Source organism: Cyphomyrmex costatus, unplaced genomic scaffold (genome assembly GCF_001594065.2).
Source record: "Cyphomyrmex costatus isolate MS0001 unplaced genomic scaffold, Ccosl1.0 scaffold135, whole genome shotgun sequence".
NCBI lineage: Eukaryota > Metazoa > Arthropoda > Insecta > Hymenoptera > Formicidae > Cyphomyrmex > Cyphomyrmex costatus.
In genome coordinates, this window is record NW_017275337.1 from 74,685 (window position 1) to 91,958 (window position 17,274).

Here is a 17,274-nt window from a genome sequence, read left to right on the forward strand (position 1 = left end):
TGAGGACCTACAGTTTAAATGCTAAATCTGAACGACAATTTTTGGTAGAGAGGTTTCCTGAGCAAGTGTACTACTCAGTGGTTTGCCATTGCCTTCCGAGAGAAACTATATATGAGCGTACAAAAATTTTTCTACCTGAGATCGAACCCGGAATCTCTAGTGTAGCAAAATTATACACCACGCTCGCGCTTTATCCATTGTAAAATAATAAGGATAGAATGATGCATTAGCATTGGCTGCATTCAGCAAACTGAACAATTGAATGAGCGCTTGCTGCTATATTGATATATTCTTCTAGATCTAAAATTCTGGTTGGGTAATTCTAAAAGAATTCACTAATAACTGCGAACGCTCACTTAACTGTTGAGCCTACTGAATGCGCCCCATTGATAGCGCGCTCGCCAAACACAACCTCTGTCACCTCTATCTATATTAACATTTTCATACTATTTTAATAATGAACAATGTAAATAACAAATCAGTAATGTATTACAACAAATGCATCTATTTTATAGAATATAGACTATTTTCTTTATGTGTATATGTATATTATGTATATGTACATTATATTGTAATCAATTTATACTCTATGTATTACGACAGATAAATCGTAATATATCATAAATTTGATCCTTGAAAGTTAATAAATTGTAAGAAATATAATGTGTCTAATAATATATGGCCAAAGATCGATATACATATATATTTTGCAATTGGATTTCTGTGTGGAATATTAATATGAAAATTCTCGGGTCGATCTTTCACAAAATGAATAATTTACTTTTTATACTCCGATTTTTATTTGACGTACAATAAAGTATTACATTAATAGGTATATAATAGAAAAAAAAACTTTATTTAATCGAAATATTGTATGATATTGCAAAAACGTAACAATATCATGATGTTCTTAATCCTCAAGTCGAATATTTTATCGCGTATATCAAGCGCATAATATTTATGACTGTTATAAAAGCTTTCAAATATCTAAATCACTTTTTCTCTGAACGTATATCGTAGATAAGTATGGACAAAAACAAATAAAATATATTTTTAGTAAGCAATGTCAAAACTATATGTTTTTATATGTATCTATACATATTAATATATATGTATATATACTATATATATAATGCGTACTACTCTGTTATCATGATCTGAAAACTTGTACAAGACTTGTAATATATATATATATATATATATATATATATATATAAATATTTTGTAATTAATAGTTGTCTATTTCGTTTTTTTAAACATACATGTATAATTAAAAATTGAAAATTATTAAGATTCAAGTGTTATCAATAAATAATTGCTTAATATAGCTTTAAAACTGAAAAATTTACGTAGAATATTAATTTAATTGTTAAAATGCACCTCTGTTAAAATATTTTAATTTAACTTAATTTAATTTTTATCTTTCGAAATTTTAAAAATTATAGCTTGGAAATGATTAAATAGTTTATACAATTAAAAGGTGTACCTTAATTTAATTATACAGGATGTCGCGAATTTAAATATCAAAACTTCGGATGCGTTTTGGGATGCGTGTAGGAAATGTAATTTCGAAAAATTTTCCAGCTGCGAACAATCGCGGACTATGCACTACGAATCTGAAGTTCGCCCGTTCCGGACAAGTAAAATCATGATGTAAGAAAACATCATGAGTAAAATCACGTAAAGTCACTAGATTTATAGTAACTTTAGCCCCAGCTCTGGTGGCTCTGGTGGCATGCGCGATGTTTAGTTATTGACTATTTTCGATTTGGAGTGGAGCCTGTCACACATATGACATACGATTGGCTGACGGCCAATCGTGGTCGGCCTGGTTGCGAAAGCCCGAAGTCGAAGCCAATCAAAAGAAGAAGAAGAAACAATTTTCTCTGTTGAATGCAACTTAAGTGATGCTAATTGCATCTAACGTCTTTATCAATATAATGAGCACATGGAAGTTGATACAGCGACGGTGTTACGATTTGCTTTCGTATAAGTATTCATTGCTCGTGGTATTGATAGCGTTTACTTGTATATTCATCGGCATAGTACATTTTGGAGAGGTTAGAATAATATTTATATTTTCTCTTTATGCATACTTTGTATAAATACATTCAAGTAACACAACAGAAGTTTATACTCTAAATCAATTTAATCTATTAATTCTGTTCATCATGCATATATTATCGACAATATTTTACATATTGAAATATCTGATAAACTGAATTAATATTTTATTACACAGGTATGGTTAATATGGAGCAAGGAAAAATATGAAGCGGTTTTTCATTCTTTTAATGATAATATTTTGGGAAAATCTTTCCAAAACAAATTGTGTCAACACGTTCCTATAGATGTAGTGTACACATGGGTAAATGGATCTGATCCAATGTTTTTAGAAAGCCTTCAAAAGCATGTTTCAATTATGGATCTTAGTGCCGTAGCTTCAAGATTCAGTGATAAAGACGAATTGCGTTATTCATTACGATCGTTAGAGATGTATGCACCCTGGGTGAGACATGTTTACATTGTTACCAACGGTCAAATACCAAGTTGGCTTGATATGGATAATCCTCGGGTGACTCTAGTCACTCACGAAGATATTTTTCTGAATAAAAGTGATTTGCCAACTTTTTCTAGTCCTGCTATTGAAAGTCATATTCATAGGTGCTTGGAAATGCGAGATACATTAGTAGCCCATTGGCAAAAGTCGTTATCTCCATTGAGATTTTTTTTTAACAAGAGCAATAAATTTGTATAAAATTTTTTATTAAAGCTAACAGCAAGATTTTCTTTTTAAAAAATGAAAAAAATTATTATTTTTAATTAACAAAATGTGTATAACAACATAAGAGAAGTAAAATTTCTATTTATTAAAATAATATACTTCACAGCTGAAGGAAAAATTTTAGCTGGTCGAATAAAATGTCTGTCATTTTTATTAAATATAACAAATGGATATAACTACATTTGCAATATAAATTTGAGGATTTAATTTTGTTTACATACAATAGAAATAATTTAACTTTCTTTACAATTAGTTCCACTTTTCTCCCTTAATTTTATAAGGTTTGTAACTTTCTAGCACATTTTTAAAACTTTCAATTTATAATAAAAAAAGAATCCAGAAATTTTTTTCAAAATATAATTTGTTTATATTTGGATATAGCTGCTTTTGCATATAGGTTACTCACATGTAACAACTGCATATATAGATATGCAACATTTATCTTGCTTCTTCTAGGATACCTGGAGTCTCTGATAAATTTTTATATTTTAACGACGATGTCATGTTAGGTGCCGAAATCTGGCCGGAGGACTTTGTAACTCAAGCAGGTGGACAAAAAATATACCTGGCATGGTGGGTTCCTGATTGTTCTGAAATCTGTCCATGGGCATGGGTCGGCGATGGATCATGTGACTATGCTTGTAATACAACATTATGCGAATTTGATGGTAACTGAATTATCTTTACTTTATAATGATGATACGCAACTACATTCTTTTACATATTTGAAAAAAACTGAATTGTTGCATAGGCGGAGACTGTCAAACGACTGATGCACCTATAGATAGCGAGATAATGGAAGAGGAAGATGATTATCCTTACAAGTATCTGCAAGATTCTCGTGAAAATAATGAGTTGAAACTATTAAATATATTACGCAAAAAAAACGTTGCTTACTCCTCGCAAAAAAATGCATACAGAGTATCCAAAATACAAACATTGCATTCGTATAATTTTAATATTTCTTCTAAGTCAATCTATAAGTTTCACAATCTCGGAAATAGCAGTTCTAGGGAATTACAAGCACATAGTACAAAATTTGACAAAAAGGATTATAAATCTACAAGAGATTTTAGACCTGTATATTCCAAATTTTTACATGCAAACACTTCGAACAAAACTGCATATCATACCAAACAATTGAAACATTATCGTAATATCATGAATAGGGCACAGTCCAACAATTCAGTTAAATTCAACAAATTTACATATCCCAATCATTGGAAACGTAATGCACGAGGTTTGGACACTTATGCTGAGTCTTTGCTATATGTTAATAAGATATATAATGCAGCTTATGGCCTCGAACGAAGAAGAGTGCCAGCACACATGCCACACTTGATAGATAAATGGATCGTAAACAGTATGCAAGAGAAATTTGAGTCAGAATTTAAGAAAACATCTAGTCATAAAGTGAGAGATTCCGAAGACATGCAATTTGCATTTTCTTATTTTTACTTTTTATCTAGTGAAAAACGAAAGGTATCTGTCGGGGAGATGTTCGACATATTTGACACTGATAAATCACGGTAAGAATATGTTACCAATGTTTATCGAATTGATATTGACTAAAATTATGTACAAGAAAAGTTGTTTTTTTATCCCACTCTCAAAAATGTTTATTTTTTATTTTAGAAAAAAATGTTTGAGACAAGAAATGAAAACCGTTCTACTTTTGTGAAAATTTTTTTTTTAATAAAAAATTAAAGTTTTTGGGAGTGAGATATTAAAATAGTAGACCTCTTTATAGTTTATACAAATCAATCGATGTTTTTAGAACTTGGTCAGACAGAGAAATAAGGACGCTTCTGTCAAGATTATACCCATTGCCGCTCGATTATAATTTAATTATGGAATTCGAAAGTGAGATAATAAATTGTTCACATCGCATAAATCTACCAAAACTTATTGAGATTCCAGCCGAAGAAAGATACCTAGATTCTACTCTCGTAAGTACGAATCGCATTCTTCATTGCTCTTCATTTAATACTCAATATTTGGTATAACAAGTAAAAAATTGCAATTTTATTTTTTACAGCCGATAGTTTCTAAAGAATTGATATTGAACTGTGAAACAGTTTTTAGAAAAATGCAATCAAAATTTAGCAAAAGTAATCATTATCCGCATGAAATAATAAAAGCTGGAAAAAATGAAATTTTCGAGATGTTGACCAGCAACGTTTCCTTAACGGTACAATTGCTCGATGAAATTCGGAGAGATCCCAAGTACGTGTCTCTCTTCCATCCATACTATGTATCAAGCCTGTACAAAGCTCGACTCGTGAGCCAAAACGCTTCTACCTCTCCACTACGCCATCTGGGTAGAGCAAGACAAAGAGTAAATAACAAAAGATAGGTGCCAACGCTCCTTCTGAATTCAGATCCGTCCAAACATCGTTACAATGTGCAACAATACGTTACAATATATTACTGCACTTCTATGCTGTATGAGAACATTTATATTATCTACAGAAAGATCGGTAAAGCATCATTACGAATGCCACAGGTAGAAGCGAAATAAAAAAAGAGCTATTATAATTGCAGATTGGCCTTTTTTGCCATCTTCTGATTAAATTAATCGACAGTCAACCTCAAATGGCAACAGCAGTTTAATGTATCAGAATGTTTCTGTTCTCCTCTTTTTCGGAGATAAAATATAATTAATTATATATAAAATTATACATAATTATGTATGAGCAATTTTGTTTTATATTTCTCCAAACATGATTTTTTTTCTAAGACAAACAAAATGAAAATTATTCCTTTATCTTTCATGTTTTTCATTATTATTATTAATAGCATTACTATAGACAACAGGCAATGGAAATTCAACGCATCGAAAAATTGTTCTTATTTTTCTGTTCTACGTTTTTTTCGTCTATACAAATTTGTAGTGGTAAGTTCGTATCAATATAGGCCATTGAATTTATATCTCGGAGCTCTCGTTAATTCCTGTCCCTATTACTTGTGCTTTTCATTATGTTTCCATTTCTACTCTACTGAGACGACGCAGCGGAGAGGTGGAAACGTTTCGACTCACGAATCGAGTTTTGGACAGGCCTGCTATATATTATGTATATCTCTTTTCTATTTCTCTTAAATATTCTAATATAGGAACGATTTACATAATGCATATTAATGCTTCCAGGAAGTTTATCTGTTTGAACGATGACATGGACCCCATTAGACGTTCTGAGAACGAAATTGTTCGCGCTTTGTTAAACGATTTTTATCGTTCGCTGTATCCGCTGCGAAGTACTTTCGAATTACCGTCGCAATATCGAAATCGTTTCTCTCATCTACACAAACTCCTTGAATGGAGAACAAATCGTGCTAAAGCTAGAAACTTGTTACTGTGCCTTCTAGCGTTGCTCCTTATGCTTACATTCTATCATGTACTCTATCATCATATGCGCAGATTGTGCAGAACTCGAGAATTATCTACATTTCTTGTGTGAAGAATCAATATTAATTTTAAATTTTAATATGTATACAGTTATACGATGAAACTGATAATTATTAATTAATTATTAATACAATACGCAGTATTAATTTATAAGTAAATTATGAATTAAATAAGTTTAAGAATATTCGTCTATATTCGGAAGATCTGTCCGTTGAGAATTTTTTAATTTGACATTTTCTAAATAACGATATTTCTATGCTACAATAAATGCTTTTTATAATCGCATCGTAAGAGTAAATTTTATATGCGCGCGCGCAAGGTATGTAAAACAGACCAAATGAATAATATTCTCTTATTTTTGATAATACGAAAAAAATGTTTTAGAATTTAAATGAAAGTGGAACGGTTTCGAAGGAGACGTGTTTTGGTCATGTTGTCTTTTGTTTAAATGGAGGCATTAAAAAAAATTTATATTTTACAATTTGACATATGTTGACATAAAGTATTGAATATCTCGTAAACTCTTGGTTTATATATACATATATATATATATATATATATATGTATATATCTGTATCTTTATATTTTTATGTACAGAATTGTTAAAGAAATCCATATTATGTAAAAAAAGTCATGTAATTTAAAAAAAAAAAGTGGATGTGACCTTCATATCTTTTAGATGCCTCTATAAGACAAGAAAATAATATGATCAAAACACATCCTCCTCGAAAGCGTTCTATCTGAAACATTTTTTTTGTATCATCACAAATAAGCAAATCATTTAGGTGGCCCATTTTATAATAGGTATCTTACCCTTAGGATTTAATTAAAGCTGTGCGAATGATAGTTCCATCTCTAAATCGAAGATCTTAATCTTGCGTGTTATATACATATTTCGTGATTGTTTTTTTCGCATTCATTATTACGAGACGTTATCATAACTTTGATGTCGATCGTTCGTGCAAAGATGGGCAATTCGTGTGTCGGATATTTCGCGGTCCGACCATACCCTCTTGCAGTCTTGCGCACTCGAGCATCCATGCCGTTACGTTTGCAACTCGTTCGGCTGACAAACGAGGTCCTATACCTATATTCCAATTTTAGAATTCTAATAGACAAATGACAAATTAGTGGACGATTATTAACTGCTTGAGTGCCACACGGTATGATCACGCTGCTTACTTTGCTCATATTTTTATCAGAAAAGTTTTACCAGTATAGCCAAGTGTACTGATAATGTGTTCATTGGCAGTTTCTAATTCTGAGAATCTAAGACTAGTATTCATAGTTTATTCTTATATTTAAAACTGTCTTGAGTACATGATCTCAAAATGTTACGAACCAATCAAAGGACCGTATTACCATTTTAAGATATTACTTAAGACCTTAAGACGGCCTTGTAATAAGAATAGATTATGAATATCGTCCAAAAAATTTTTTTTTTTAAATTTATTAAACATGAAAAGTATAATTTTTTTTTACTTGCGATATCTATGACATTTTTTACGTACAACGTAAAAAGCATGAGCGCGGATGCGCCTTTTGTGAACGTTATTTTTCATATAGATTTTTATAATCACTTTTGGTACTCAAACGGCTAAGATATAAAAGAGGATGTTTAGTTACCTGGTACATTCGGATAGCAAGTAATTTTTGCATCCTTTTCTACTCCAGAAGATAAACTTTTATTAGCGTCTTTTACTCCATAAAATTTCTTACTGATCGTATCATTGTTATCGGCACTGTCTTTACCGATCGAACTGTCATTTTTTTGATCAGTTAAAGATTTATCTCCCTTTCCTTCATTAGTAATTTCTCTTTCGAGTGAACTGTTCTCTATCAGCTCTGTTGACAGATCAGCTGTAAAATGTGAAATTTAAATAAGTAAGTTCAACGAGCGTGAGCTACGTAAAACTTCGTTTAAACTGAGGCCGGTATTCATAGTCTGTTTTTATTCGTGACATTTTAAGACAGTAGTAGTGGCATTTTAAGATGGTACTTAAATATGAGAATCTCGATTATGAATATCGACTTAAGAAACATTGTCATTGATATTATATAAATAACAAAAATGTAAAAAACGAATTCGAATGATAAAGGGTGCTTTCCAGCAAGGACAGAATCAGACACTGTAACACAGAGAATCGTTTCATCTTTGTTTAACATAGGCAAACAATAAAGATGTAATGATTCACTGTGTTACACTGTGTCTACTTGTGTCATAGCTAGAAAGCACCCAAAATTTCAATGACTATCATTTTCATTACTTGATATGTAATATATTTGATAGTGTATTTGACAATAGTGTCGATTACTTTTTCAATCACATTTTTAAAATGTTAATGACATTATGTAATTTTTTTATTATATTAATTTATTATATAATATTAGGTGAGCAACCTTAGAAATGTGAAAAAAAATGTTATTTTACTAAATAAACTGAAGTATAATAATACAGATTATGTGAAAAGTAAAGGGAGATAATGATAATTTATAGTTAGAATTTGGAATTTTACAATACAGACTTTATGAAGCTATAAATTATACGGTAGCGTATTTTATCCATTCCATCAAAAAGATGGTAATTTAAAAAAAAAACTATACAGAATAATATTTATTCAACAACTAAACATATGTATAGCTATGTCACAAATTACGTTATATAATAAAAGTTATACGTGCATTTGACATCAATTGTAGACATTCTATTGATTTTTAATTTTTAGCGTCTCAAGATCAAAAATATTTCATAAGCAGTAATGTCATCGATGTAATTTTACATTTCAAAATGGTTTTAAATTTTTAAACATTTAAATTTAATACTTATCGATGACATTGTGTGCAATAATGCAATATATTCGACAAAATATTATTGATAAATATATTCTACAATTTTTCGAATTCAAAATTAAATCTTGTCGAGTGTATTGTCAACAACACTTGTGTATGTGGTGAAAATTTTTTCTAGAATTTTTCAAAATTTTTATATAGATTTTTTTTAGGGTAATTATTTAAAATACCCCTCCGCACCTGAAATATATTTCCGACAATGTTTCGTTTAGTCTATGTATGAGAACATAAGAATAATTATAGTCGGAACCATAGTCGGAGAATAGAATAAACATACTTTTTGACAGATCCACTTCGTCTTTAGATATCAGTTCCGAATCTAAATTAATATCTGCATCGGTATCTTGACTATTTATGGAGCATGTTGTGTGATCGACAGAACTTTCTTTGCACATTGTACGTTCTGTTGTATCTTGATCAAACGCGTCCTTCTCGTTGCCATCGCACGCGAGTTTCGCTAAATATCTATTCGTTTCGAGTATTAAATAGACATTTATCAATGGCTATGTTCAACAGAAAAAGCAGCATTGTAAAATTCTTGAACATGATTAGTTTATACAGTTAGATCCAGTGAGGAACTAAGAGCAAAACCAATCATATTGAAAAATTTTACAACGAAGTTGCAAAGTTGCTTTCTGTACTGAACGAAACCATATATCAATGGCTATGTTCAACAAAACAATAGCTTTGCAATTATTGTAAAATTCTTTAATATGATTTGTTTGTCCTTTTAGATCCAGTTTAGAGGAACTGAGAGTAAATTTAACTATATTAAAAAAATTACAACAGTTGCAAAGCTATTTTTTCTGCTGAATACGGCCGTATGTAGGAATTTATAGGAATGAGAGAAATAGCTGATATGGTGTATGCCACGCTGAGCTTACTCGTATATCTCCATAAACAAAGTGAGCGGGATCATCGCAGATCCTCCGTCTGGCTCGTGGCTAAACAATTGGCAAACCATGATCATCGTCTCGGTGAGATTGGTACCGAGCAAGCCCACTGCTACGGCGAGGAACTTCTTCACTTGGCAAGTGTGATGGAACCCTCCAATCACAAGGATCGTATCGAAATCCCTGTGATCCAGGCAGAGGCAGTTCCAGCGATGCAAGATTGTCTCAATCGGTAGTGTCTTATTGTAATCTGAAAAGGATTACCATATCGTATGAAGTACTTTGTCGAGGACTGGTTTCTCATGACATATGATTTCTCATGACATCGTACTTCCAAATTGCCGCAATAGTACTCTGAGGAAGCCTAAGGTCAAACCGGAAGCCGTGCTCGGTGGCGGATACTCGAGCCGCGACTTAATCGGCGGCTCCTCGCCATCAGCCAGCGCACGGAAGTAGGAGCTGGACCACTTGAGCAGGTCGTAAGGCTGCGTACGTATCGCAGCCTTGCAGAACTGTTTCAGGATTGTCGGCAGCCTAGCTGGTACCGCGAACTCTCGCCCAAACGTTGGCTGTTCGACGAACGACATCCTTGCAACAATCGTCGTCCTCTAAGGGTTGGCTTGGTTAATTGTTGTGCTTTCGAGTGCTCCTCGTTGTCCGGGAAACCATCATCGATGACGGCTTGACGCGCAAAATGCTCCACTTTATAAAGATGATTTTAAATTTTAATGATTGGAACGGACTTACAATTAATTCTTTTTTTTTTTTTTCAAATATAAACAAAATATGAAATTGTTACGCTGTTATTTGATGTAGGTACTTAATACGTCTTACTTTATGTAAAATATTTTTTTTAATATGCCGTTGCATCGTAGCCGCACTATTTCTTCTTTTTAAACGTGATAAATGTTTTAAATATAGTTTACATAAATAAAAAATGTAGCTAATTATATGAAAAAGAACACGATTCAAATATACATGATATTTGATAATTCTGCCGATACATTCGTGGGCAGATAATGCGAACTAAACTGAGACGGAAAGTCCTCTATCATTTTCCAATTTTCGCAAAAGTTAACGAGATATTAATTACTGAAAATCGGCGACTATTGGTTTTCAATAATTTTTTACTTAAGTACTATTAAATTTACAGAAAAACAGTAAGAAATAAAAATTGTTATTTATTTTCTTCTCATAGGGCTGTAAACATTTTTCTAAAATTTTTATCAGAGTCCTATAAGAAGAAAATAAAAGAAAGTAAAATTCAAAAATTTTTACTTTGTAATACTACATTTACTTATTGCCATTTTTACGAACATGAGAAAATGCGCTACAAAAAATTTCGAAGAAATTCTCTGAATTCTATGAAAAAAAAATAAACAATTTTTGTCATTTGCTGTTTTTCTGGAAAGTTAATAGTACTTGAATAAAAAATTATTGAAAACCAATATTCGGCGATTTTTAGTAATTAATATCTCGTTAATTATTGCGAAAATTGTAAAATAGTAGAAACTTTCCATCTCAGTTTAGTTCTATCAGCACACGAGCGACGTTTGCAAAATTATCAAATACCATGTATATATTGAGTTAATGAGTTAATAAGAAAAAGACTTTTTTTCCTTTTATTATCAGTAGTTTTAGCCCGTACTTTTACACTGTTTACACGTATACGTACAAACTTATGTATGTACTGTCTACTTCTTTCGTCACGTTTAAATGCAGCGCCATGTTAAATGCACATAACCGTTCAGTCACTGCTTTAACCAATAATATCAAAGATCAACTGACGACACTGACGCCTATGAAAACGCCTCTTTATGCGTGCAATGAAGCTGAACTGAACGCAGCTGTATACTATATACGTGCACCACTGCGCATGCGTGAAAGAATCCGGTTTAACATGGCGGTTAACGACGATGCTGTGCACGGCGGTGTTTAATGTGATGCATTGATTCGTTTTTGATGTGTTGACAACAACCGTGACTGGCCAGCAAAGTGGTCATCAGCGATACATATACAAGTGACTCGTACAATCCGTGTTCAACGTAAACATTTAACGTAAGTACTACACGATCCGTGAAGATTTAAGAGGAGAAACGTAAGCTGTGCTTGTAGACTGACAAGCAAGATGTCCAAGCCGGATGAGAACGCGGATACCGGCGACACCGGGGACAACTCGAACGGGTCCTCGGCAGAAACCACATCATCCAGGGGCGGCGATTTCGAAACTAAGCTCGAGACGGACCGTAGCAAACGATTCGATTACTTGCTGAAGCAGACTGAGATTTTTTCACACTTTATGACGAACAATCAGAAGGACAAGGCTGGCAGCCCTTTGAAGGTTAAGCCCGGTAGACCCAGGAAACAGCCGGAGAATCCTAAACCGGACTCCGGGGATCACAGACATCGTAAAACTGAACAGGAGGAAGACGAGGAATTGCTGGCAGAGAGTAATGCTAGTGTGGCGCCTACCACTCGATTCGAATCATCTCCACATTACATTAAATCTGGTGAGTTGCGTGACTATCAGATACGTGGCTTAAATTGGATGATATCGCTGTACGAGCATGGTATAAATGGTATTTTGGCGGACGAGATGGGTCTCGGTAAAACGCTGCAGACTATCTCCTTACTGGGATACATGAAACACTTCCGTAATATTCCTGGACCTCACATTGTTATCGTACCAAAATCAACATTGGCCAATTGGATGAACGAGTTCAAGAAATGGTGTCCTAGTCTCAGAGCCGTTTGTCTGATTGGAGATGCAGAAACTAGGAACACCTTCATCAGAGACGTGATGATGCCTGGAGAATGGGACGTGTGTGTGACATCTTATGAGATGGTTATTAAGGAGAAATCTGTATTCAAAAAGTTCAACTGGCGCTACATGGTGATAGATGAAGCTCACAGGATAAAAAACGAGAAGTCCAAGTTATCAGAGATCCTCAGAGAATTTAAAACCACCAATCGACTTCTTTTGACCGGCACACCACTTCAAAACAATCTCCATGAACTGTGGTCTTTGTTGAATTTCCTTCTACCAGATGTATTTAATAGCTCTGATGACTTTGACTCGTGGTTTAATACAAATAGCTTTCTAGGTGATAATTCTTTAGTTGAGAGGTTACATGCAGTTCTGAGACCATTCCTTCTGAGACGATTGAAGTCCGAGGTAGAAAAGGGACTCAAGCCTAAGAAAGAAATTAAGGTATACATCGGTTTGAGTAAAATGCAAAGAGAATGGTATACCAAAGTATTGATGAAGGATATAGATATAGTAAACGGCGCGGGAAAGATAGAGAAGATGAGACTGCAAAACATTCTGATGCAGCTGCGCAAGTGCTGCAATCATCCATACTTGTTTGATGGTGCTGAACCCGGACCGCCATACACTACCGACGAGCATCTCGTCTACAACTGTGGTAAAATGGTGATACTCGATAAACTATTGCCAAAACTACAACAGCAAGAATCTCGAGTTTTGATTTTTAGTCAAATGACAAGAATGCTAGACATCCTAGAGGACTACTGTCATTGGAGATGCTTTCAATATTGTCGTTTAGATGGTAACACGGCTCACGAGGATCGACAGCGGCAGATAAACGAGTACAACGCACCTGGTAGCGAAAAGTTTATTTTCATGCTGTCGACTCGCGCTGGTGGGTTAGGTATCAACTTGGCTACCGCCGATGTCGTCATTATTTACGATTCTGATTGGAATCCGCAGATGGACTTACAGGCGATGGATCGCGCACATCGTATAGGTCAGCAGAAGCAAGTTCGAGTTTTTAGGTTTATTACGGAGAACACGGTGGAAGAAAAGATCGTCGAGCGGGCCGAAGTGAAGTTGCGCTTGGATAAGCTGGTTATTCAGCAAGGACGACTAGTTGACGCCAAGCAAACGGCTTTGAACAAGGATGAAATGTTAAATATGATCAGACACGGTGCAAACGAGGTATTTGCGTCCAAAGATAGCGCCATTACCGACGAGGATATTGACACGATATTACAGAAAGGCGAGGCCAAAACGGAGGAGATGAAACAGAAACTCGAGAGCCTTGGAGAATCTTCGTTACGCAATTTTACCGTCGACGCGCCGACAGATTCCGTTTATCAATTCGAGGGCGAAGATTATCGCGAAAAACAGAAGATCCTTGGAATAGGCAACTGGATCGAGCCGCCTAAACGCGAACGTAAAGCCAATTATGCTGTTGACGCTTATTTCAGAGAAGCGTTGCGAGTGTCGGAGCCAAAGGCGCCGAAAGCACCGAGACCGCCGAAGCAACCGATAGTACAAGACTTCCAATTCTTCCCGCCACGACTTTTCGAGCTGCTGGATCAAGAGATTTACTATTTCAGACAAACAGTCGGCTATAAGGTTCCCAAGAATCCTGAACTTGGATCGGACGCCGCCCGAATTCAGAAGGAGGAACAACGCAAAATTGACGACGCTCAGCCACTCACCGACGAAGAAATTACCGAGAAGGAGAAGTTACTGCTTCAGGGCTTCACCAACTGGACCAAGCGGGACTTCAATCAGTTCATCAAGGCGAATGAGAAGTACGGTCGCGATGATATTGAGAACATCGCGAAGGAGGTTGAAGGAAAAACGCCGGAGGAAGTTATGGAGTATTCGGCCGTTTTCTGGGAACGTTGCCACGAGCTTCAGGATATAGATCGCGTGATGGCTCAGATCGAGCGCGGTGAGGCCAAAATACAGAGACGCGCTGGCATCAAGAAAGCACTGGATGCAAAAATGGCTAGATACCGCGCGCCTTTCCACCAGCTCAGGATAGCCTATGGCACGAACAAGGGCAAAAATTACACCGAGGAGGAGGATCGATTTCTCGTTTGCATGCTACATAAGCTCGGATTCGACAAGGAGAACGTGTACGAGGAGCTTCGTGCCACGGTAAGATCTGCCCCGCAGTTCCGCTTTGACTGGTTTGTCAAATCGCGCACCGCATTGGAGCTGCAGCGTCGCTGCAATACTCTGATAACCCTGATAGAGCGCGAGAATCAAGAACTTGAAGAACGCGAGAGACAGGAGAGGAGAAAGAAGGGCAGCAATGTAGGAACGAAACCGACGTCGAAGCGAAAGGAGAATCTGCCAGCGCCTCAGGACAAGCCGCGGAAAAAGAAGAAGTAAACGACCGAGTACATATGCAACGAGCCTCATCCTGGACTCTTTAGAATACTTTTCACGATTTTTGTGCGTTAAATATGACTGAAATACGGACCACGGGTATTCACACGCACAGGCCGCTTTTTTCTATATTTAAAAATTATATCAATTTTTTTTAGTCATTTTCACCACAGACATACTCTCCATGTGTGATTACAGACTTACTATTTTATATTCCATCGTAAATGAAAATATATTCTTAGGTAACAATTGCCAAGTTCATCAGGCCTCATCAAACTGTTTGTAACGACACAAACTTTTTCATCGTTTATCATAATTGATGATGATCTCTAAAAATCGCATTACTACAAAACTAGATACATTTTGTTAATGCTATGGAATTATCAGTAACCGCGCCGCAGTACTTCCCGATGGACTTAAGCAGAACTTTATAGCAAGTGATTTTCATGTGCTCATGGTTGTTTGACTAAGAGATGAGAGAGAAAGAGAGAAGCGTAAAAAAATACACTATTTATTTCTTTGGATTTATCAAAACTGTTATGTAGGTTGTCATTTAAAATTCTTTTCTCCTTTGTTGTTCCAACAATCTTTAAAATTTAATGTTATATTCGGTATTTATATATATCAGTCGAATTAAGATATTCATACAATTTGTATTAATTAAAATCCTGTACTAGTTTAAGTGTCTCATTGACACAGGATAATTCCATTTTTATTTTAACAGGTTAATATTTCGAAAATATGTAATTTTACTTGAAATGTTTTTTTTTTGTAAAATTATATAATTTCAAAATATTTGCCTGTCAAAATTAAAACGAATCATCTTATATATATTATGTGTTGCTGTAAAATTCTTTTTTATAACACGGTATTAAAAAAAAAGATGTTATAATATGTAAGCGATACATGCGTAATTCTATTTTAGCCAAACATTTTACTCCATAATATTTTTCATCGTATTCTTAATTTAAAATACAATCATGGATTAATTTCAATGAGAAACATTGCTGCTCCATCATTCGGAAAATTGCAGCTTTTCAATATACGTCGAATCCCATAGCGTTTCTAATAAAAACACTTAGGTAGTTTTATATTTAAGTTTACATACGCACACAGGACACCTTAAATAAGAATTTGCAAGAAAATTACATTTAGAACATTGATAATAAATAAATCTTACTTACACAGAAATAAAGGATGTTTTATTTAAATTGTTATGTATATATATATATATATACACACATTTATTTATTTATACATATATATACATACTACTTAACAAAAATAGGAACATTTTCGAACACGCTAAAAAATTCGGAACATAACTCGATGAAAAATCATCGCAAACAAAAAATTAAAAAAGCATTTTACCGGATGAAATTTCTACTTACAAAATCTGTAAAAATGATCACTTTGCTTCAACGTTCGATAATTCGGTAAAAAAACATCGTACAACGTTCATTAAACAAATTGAAAGTAAAGATTCACTTTTTTAATTATTATAAACCGCATTTTCGTGTAATTTTTACCTCACGCCATAGACCATTGTAAAGTTTGTGCAAAATTTTCAGATTTAACGGATATTCATTTCTGTCCATATAATTCCATAAAGAAACAGTCATATTGAAATTTCCATTACAGATTTCGTAAATAGAGATTTCAATCTTTAAAATGCTTTTTTAATTTTTTGTTTGCGATGATTTTTCATCGAGTTCGTGTTCTGAATAAGTATTGCCCAATTTTTAGCGTGTTCAAAAGTGTTCCCTATTTTTTGTTGAGTAATGTATATGTATGTATATATAAGATTACTTCGATACTTGTGAGATATTTGTTGATCGTTGCAATATGATCACTTTCCACAATTGCTTGAAAGGAAATGATACATTATTTGTATATATAAGTTATTATTTATACGTCAAATACTGATCAATTGTCAAAACTATATCATACTTATAATATATGAAAGCTTAATAATTACAAGCGTGATGTACTAATGCTTAATTGCAAGTATAAAAATGTACTGTGAAGAATGTGTATTCAAAAATAGAAACATTTATGATGCTCAAATTTATTGATAAACTAAAAAATTTGTGAACAGTCATTTAGGTTTTTAAATTGAAGGTACTGACATTAGACAAATATTTATATTGTTTTCGTTTAATAAATTACACAAAAAGATAATGGATCTAAT

General features: G+C 33.9%; 3 protein-coding genes across 3 annotated transcripts; 2 read left to right on the plus strand and 1 right to left on the minus strand.

Annotated features, from left to right (window-relative positions):
• The first annotated feature begins 1,856 nt into the window (after nt 1–1,856).
• On the plus strand, nt 1,857–6,243 carry Gnptab (N-acetylglucosamine-1-phosphate transferase subunits alpha and beta). Its single transcript, XM_018551168.1, has 7 exons — nt 1,857–2,060; nt 2,243–2,664; nt 3,242–3,453; nt 3,537–4,314; nt 4,563–4,734; nt 4,824–5,011; nt 5,934–6,243. The coding sequence occupies exons 1-7, from the start codon at nt 1,908–1,910 to the stop codon at nt 6,241–6,243; spliced, it is 2,235 nt and encodes a 744-aa protein (XP_018406670.1). The 5' UTR covers nt 1,857–1,907.
• A 738-nt stretch (nt 6,244–6,981) lies between these two features.
• Nucleotides 6,982–10,521, minus strand: LOC108782842 (uncharacterized). The gene is made up of 5 exons (XM_018551224.1): nt 10,266–10,521; nt 9,926–10,184; nt 9,319–9,506; nt 7,818–8,051; nt 6,982–7,278 (listed from the first exon to the last, which is right to left on the minus strand). Exons 1-5 carry the CDS (start codon nt 10,519–10,521, stop codon nt 7,127–7,129), a joined length of 1,089 nt encoding a protein of 362 aa, XP_018406726.1. The 3' UTR covers nt 6,982–7,126.
• Nucleotides 10,522–11,878: 1,357 nt separating this feature from the next.
• Iswi (nucleosome-remodeling ATPase imitation SWI) lies at nt 11,879–15,662 on the plus strand. Its single transcript, XM_018551151.1, has 2 exons — nt 11,879–11,992; nt 12,050–15,662. The coding sequence occupies exon 2, from the start codon at nt 12,063–12,065 to the stop codon at nt 15,084–15,086; it is 3,024 nt and encodes a 1,007-aa protein (XP_018406653.1). The 5' UTR covers nt 11,879–11,992; nt 12,050–12,062; the 3' UTR covers nt 15,087–15,662.
• The last annotated feature ends 1,612 nt before the right edge of the window (nt 15,663–17,274 follow it).

What these genes read in the sequence shown, in the direction of transcription:
- Iswi (XM_018551151.1), top strand. Translation starts at nt 12,063, where the DNA reads ATGTCCAAGCCGGATGAGAACGCGGATACCGGCGACACCGGGGACAAC.
- Gnptab (XM_018551168.1), top strand. Translation starts at nt 1,908, where the DNA reads ATGCTAATTGCATCTAACGTCTTTATCAATATAATGAGCACATGGAAG. An exon ending in ATTGAAAGTCATATTCATAG is followed by an intron (nt 2,665 to 3,241) that starts GTGCTTGGAAAT and finishes TGCTTCTTCTAG; the next exon opens with GATACCTGGAGTCTCTGATA. An exon ending in TTTGACACTGATAAATCACG is followed by an intron (nt 4,315 to 4,562) that starts GTAAGAATATGT and finishes CGATGTTTTTAG; the next exon opens with AACTTGGTCAGACAGAGAAA.
- LOC108782842 (XM_018551224.1), bottom strand. Translation starts at nt 10,521, where the DNA reads ATGTCGTTCGTCGAACAGCCAACGTTTGGGCGAGAGTTCGCGGTACCA. An exon ending in ACTATTGCGGCAATTTGGAA is followed by an intron (nt 10,185 to 10,265) that starts GTACGATGTCAT and finishes AATCCTTTTCAG; the next exon opens with ATTACAATAAGACACTACCG. An exon ending in TTGCTATCCGAATGTACCAG is followed by an intron (nt 7,279 to 7,817) that starts GTAACTAAACAT and finishes ATTGGAATATAG; the next exon opens with GTATAGGACCTCGTTTGTCA.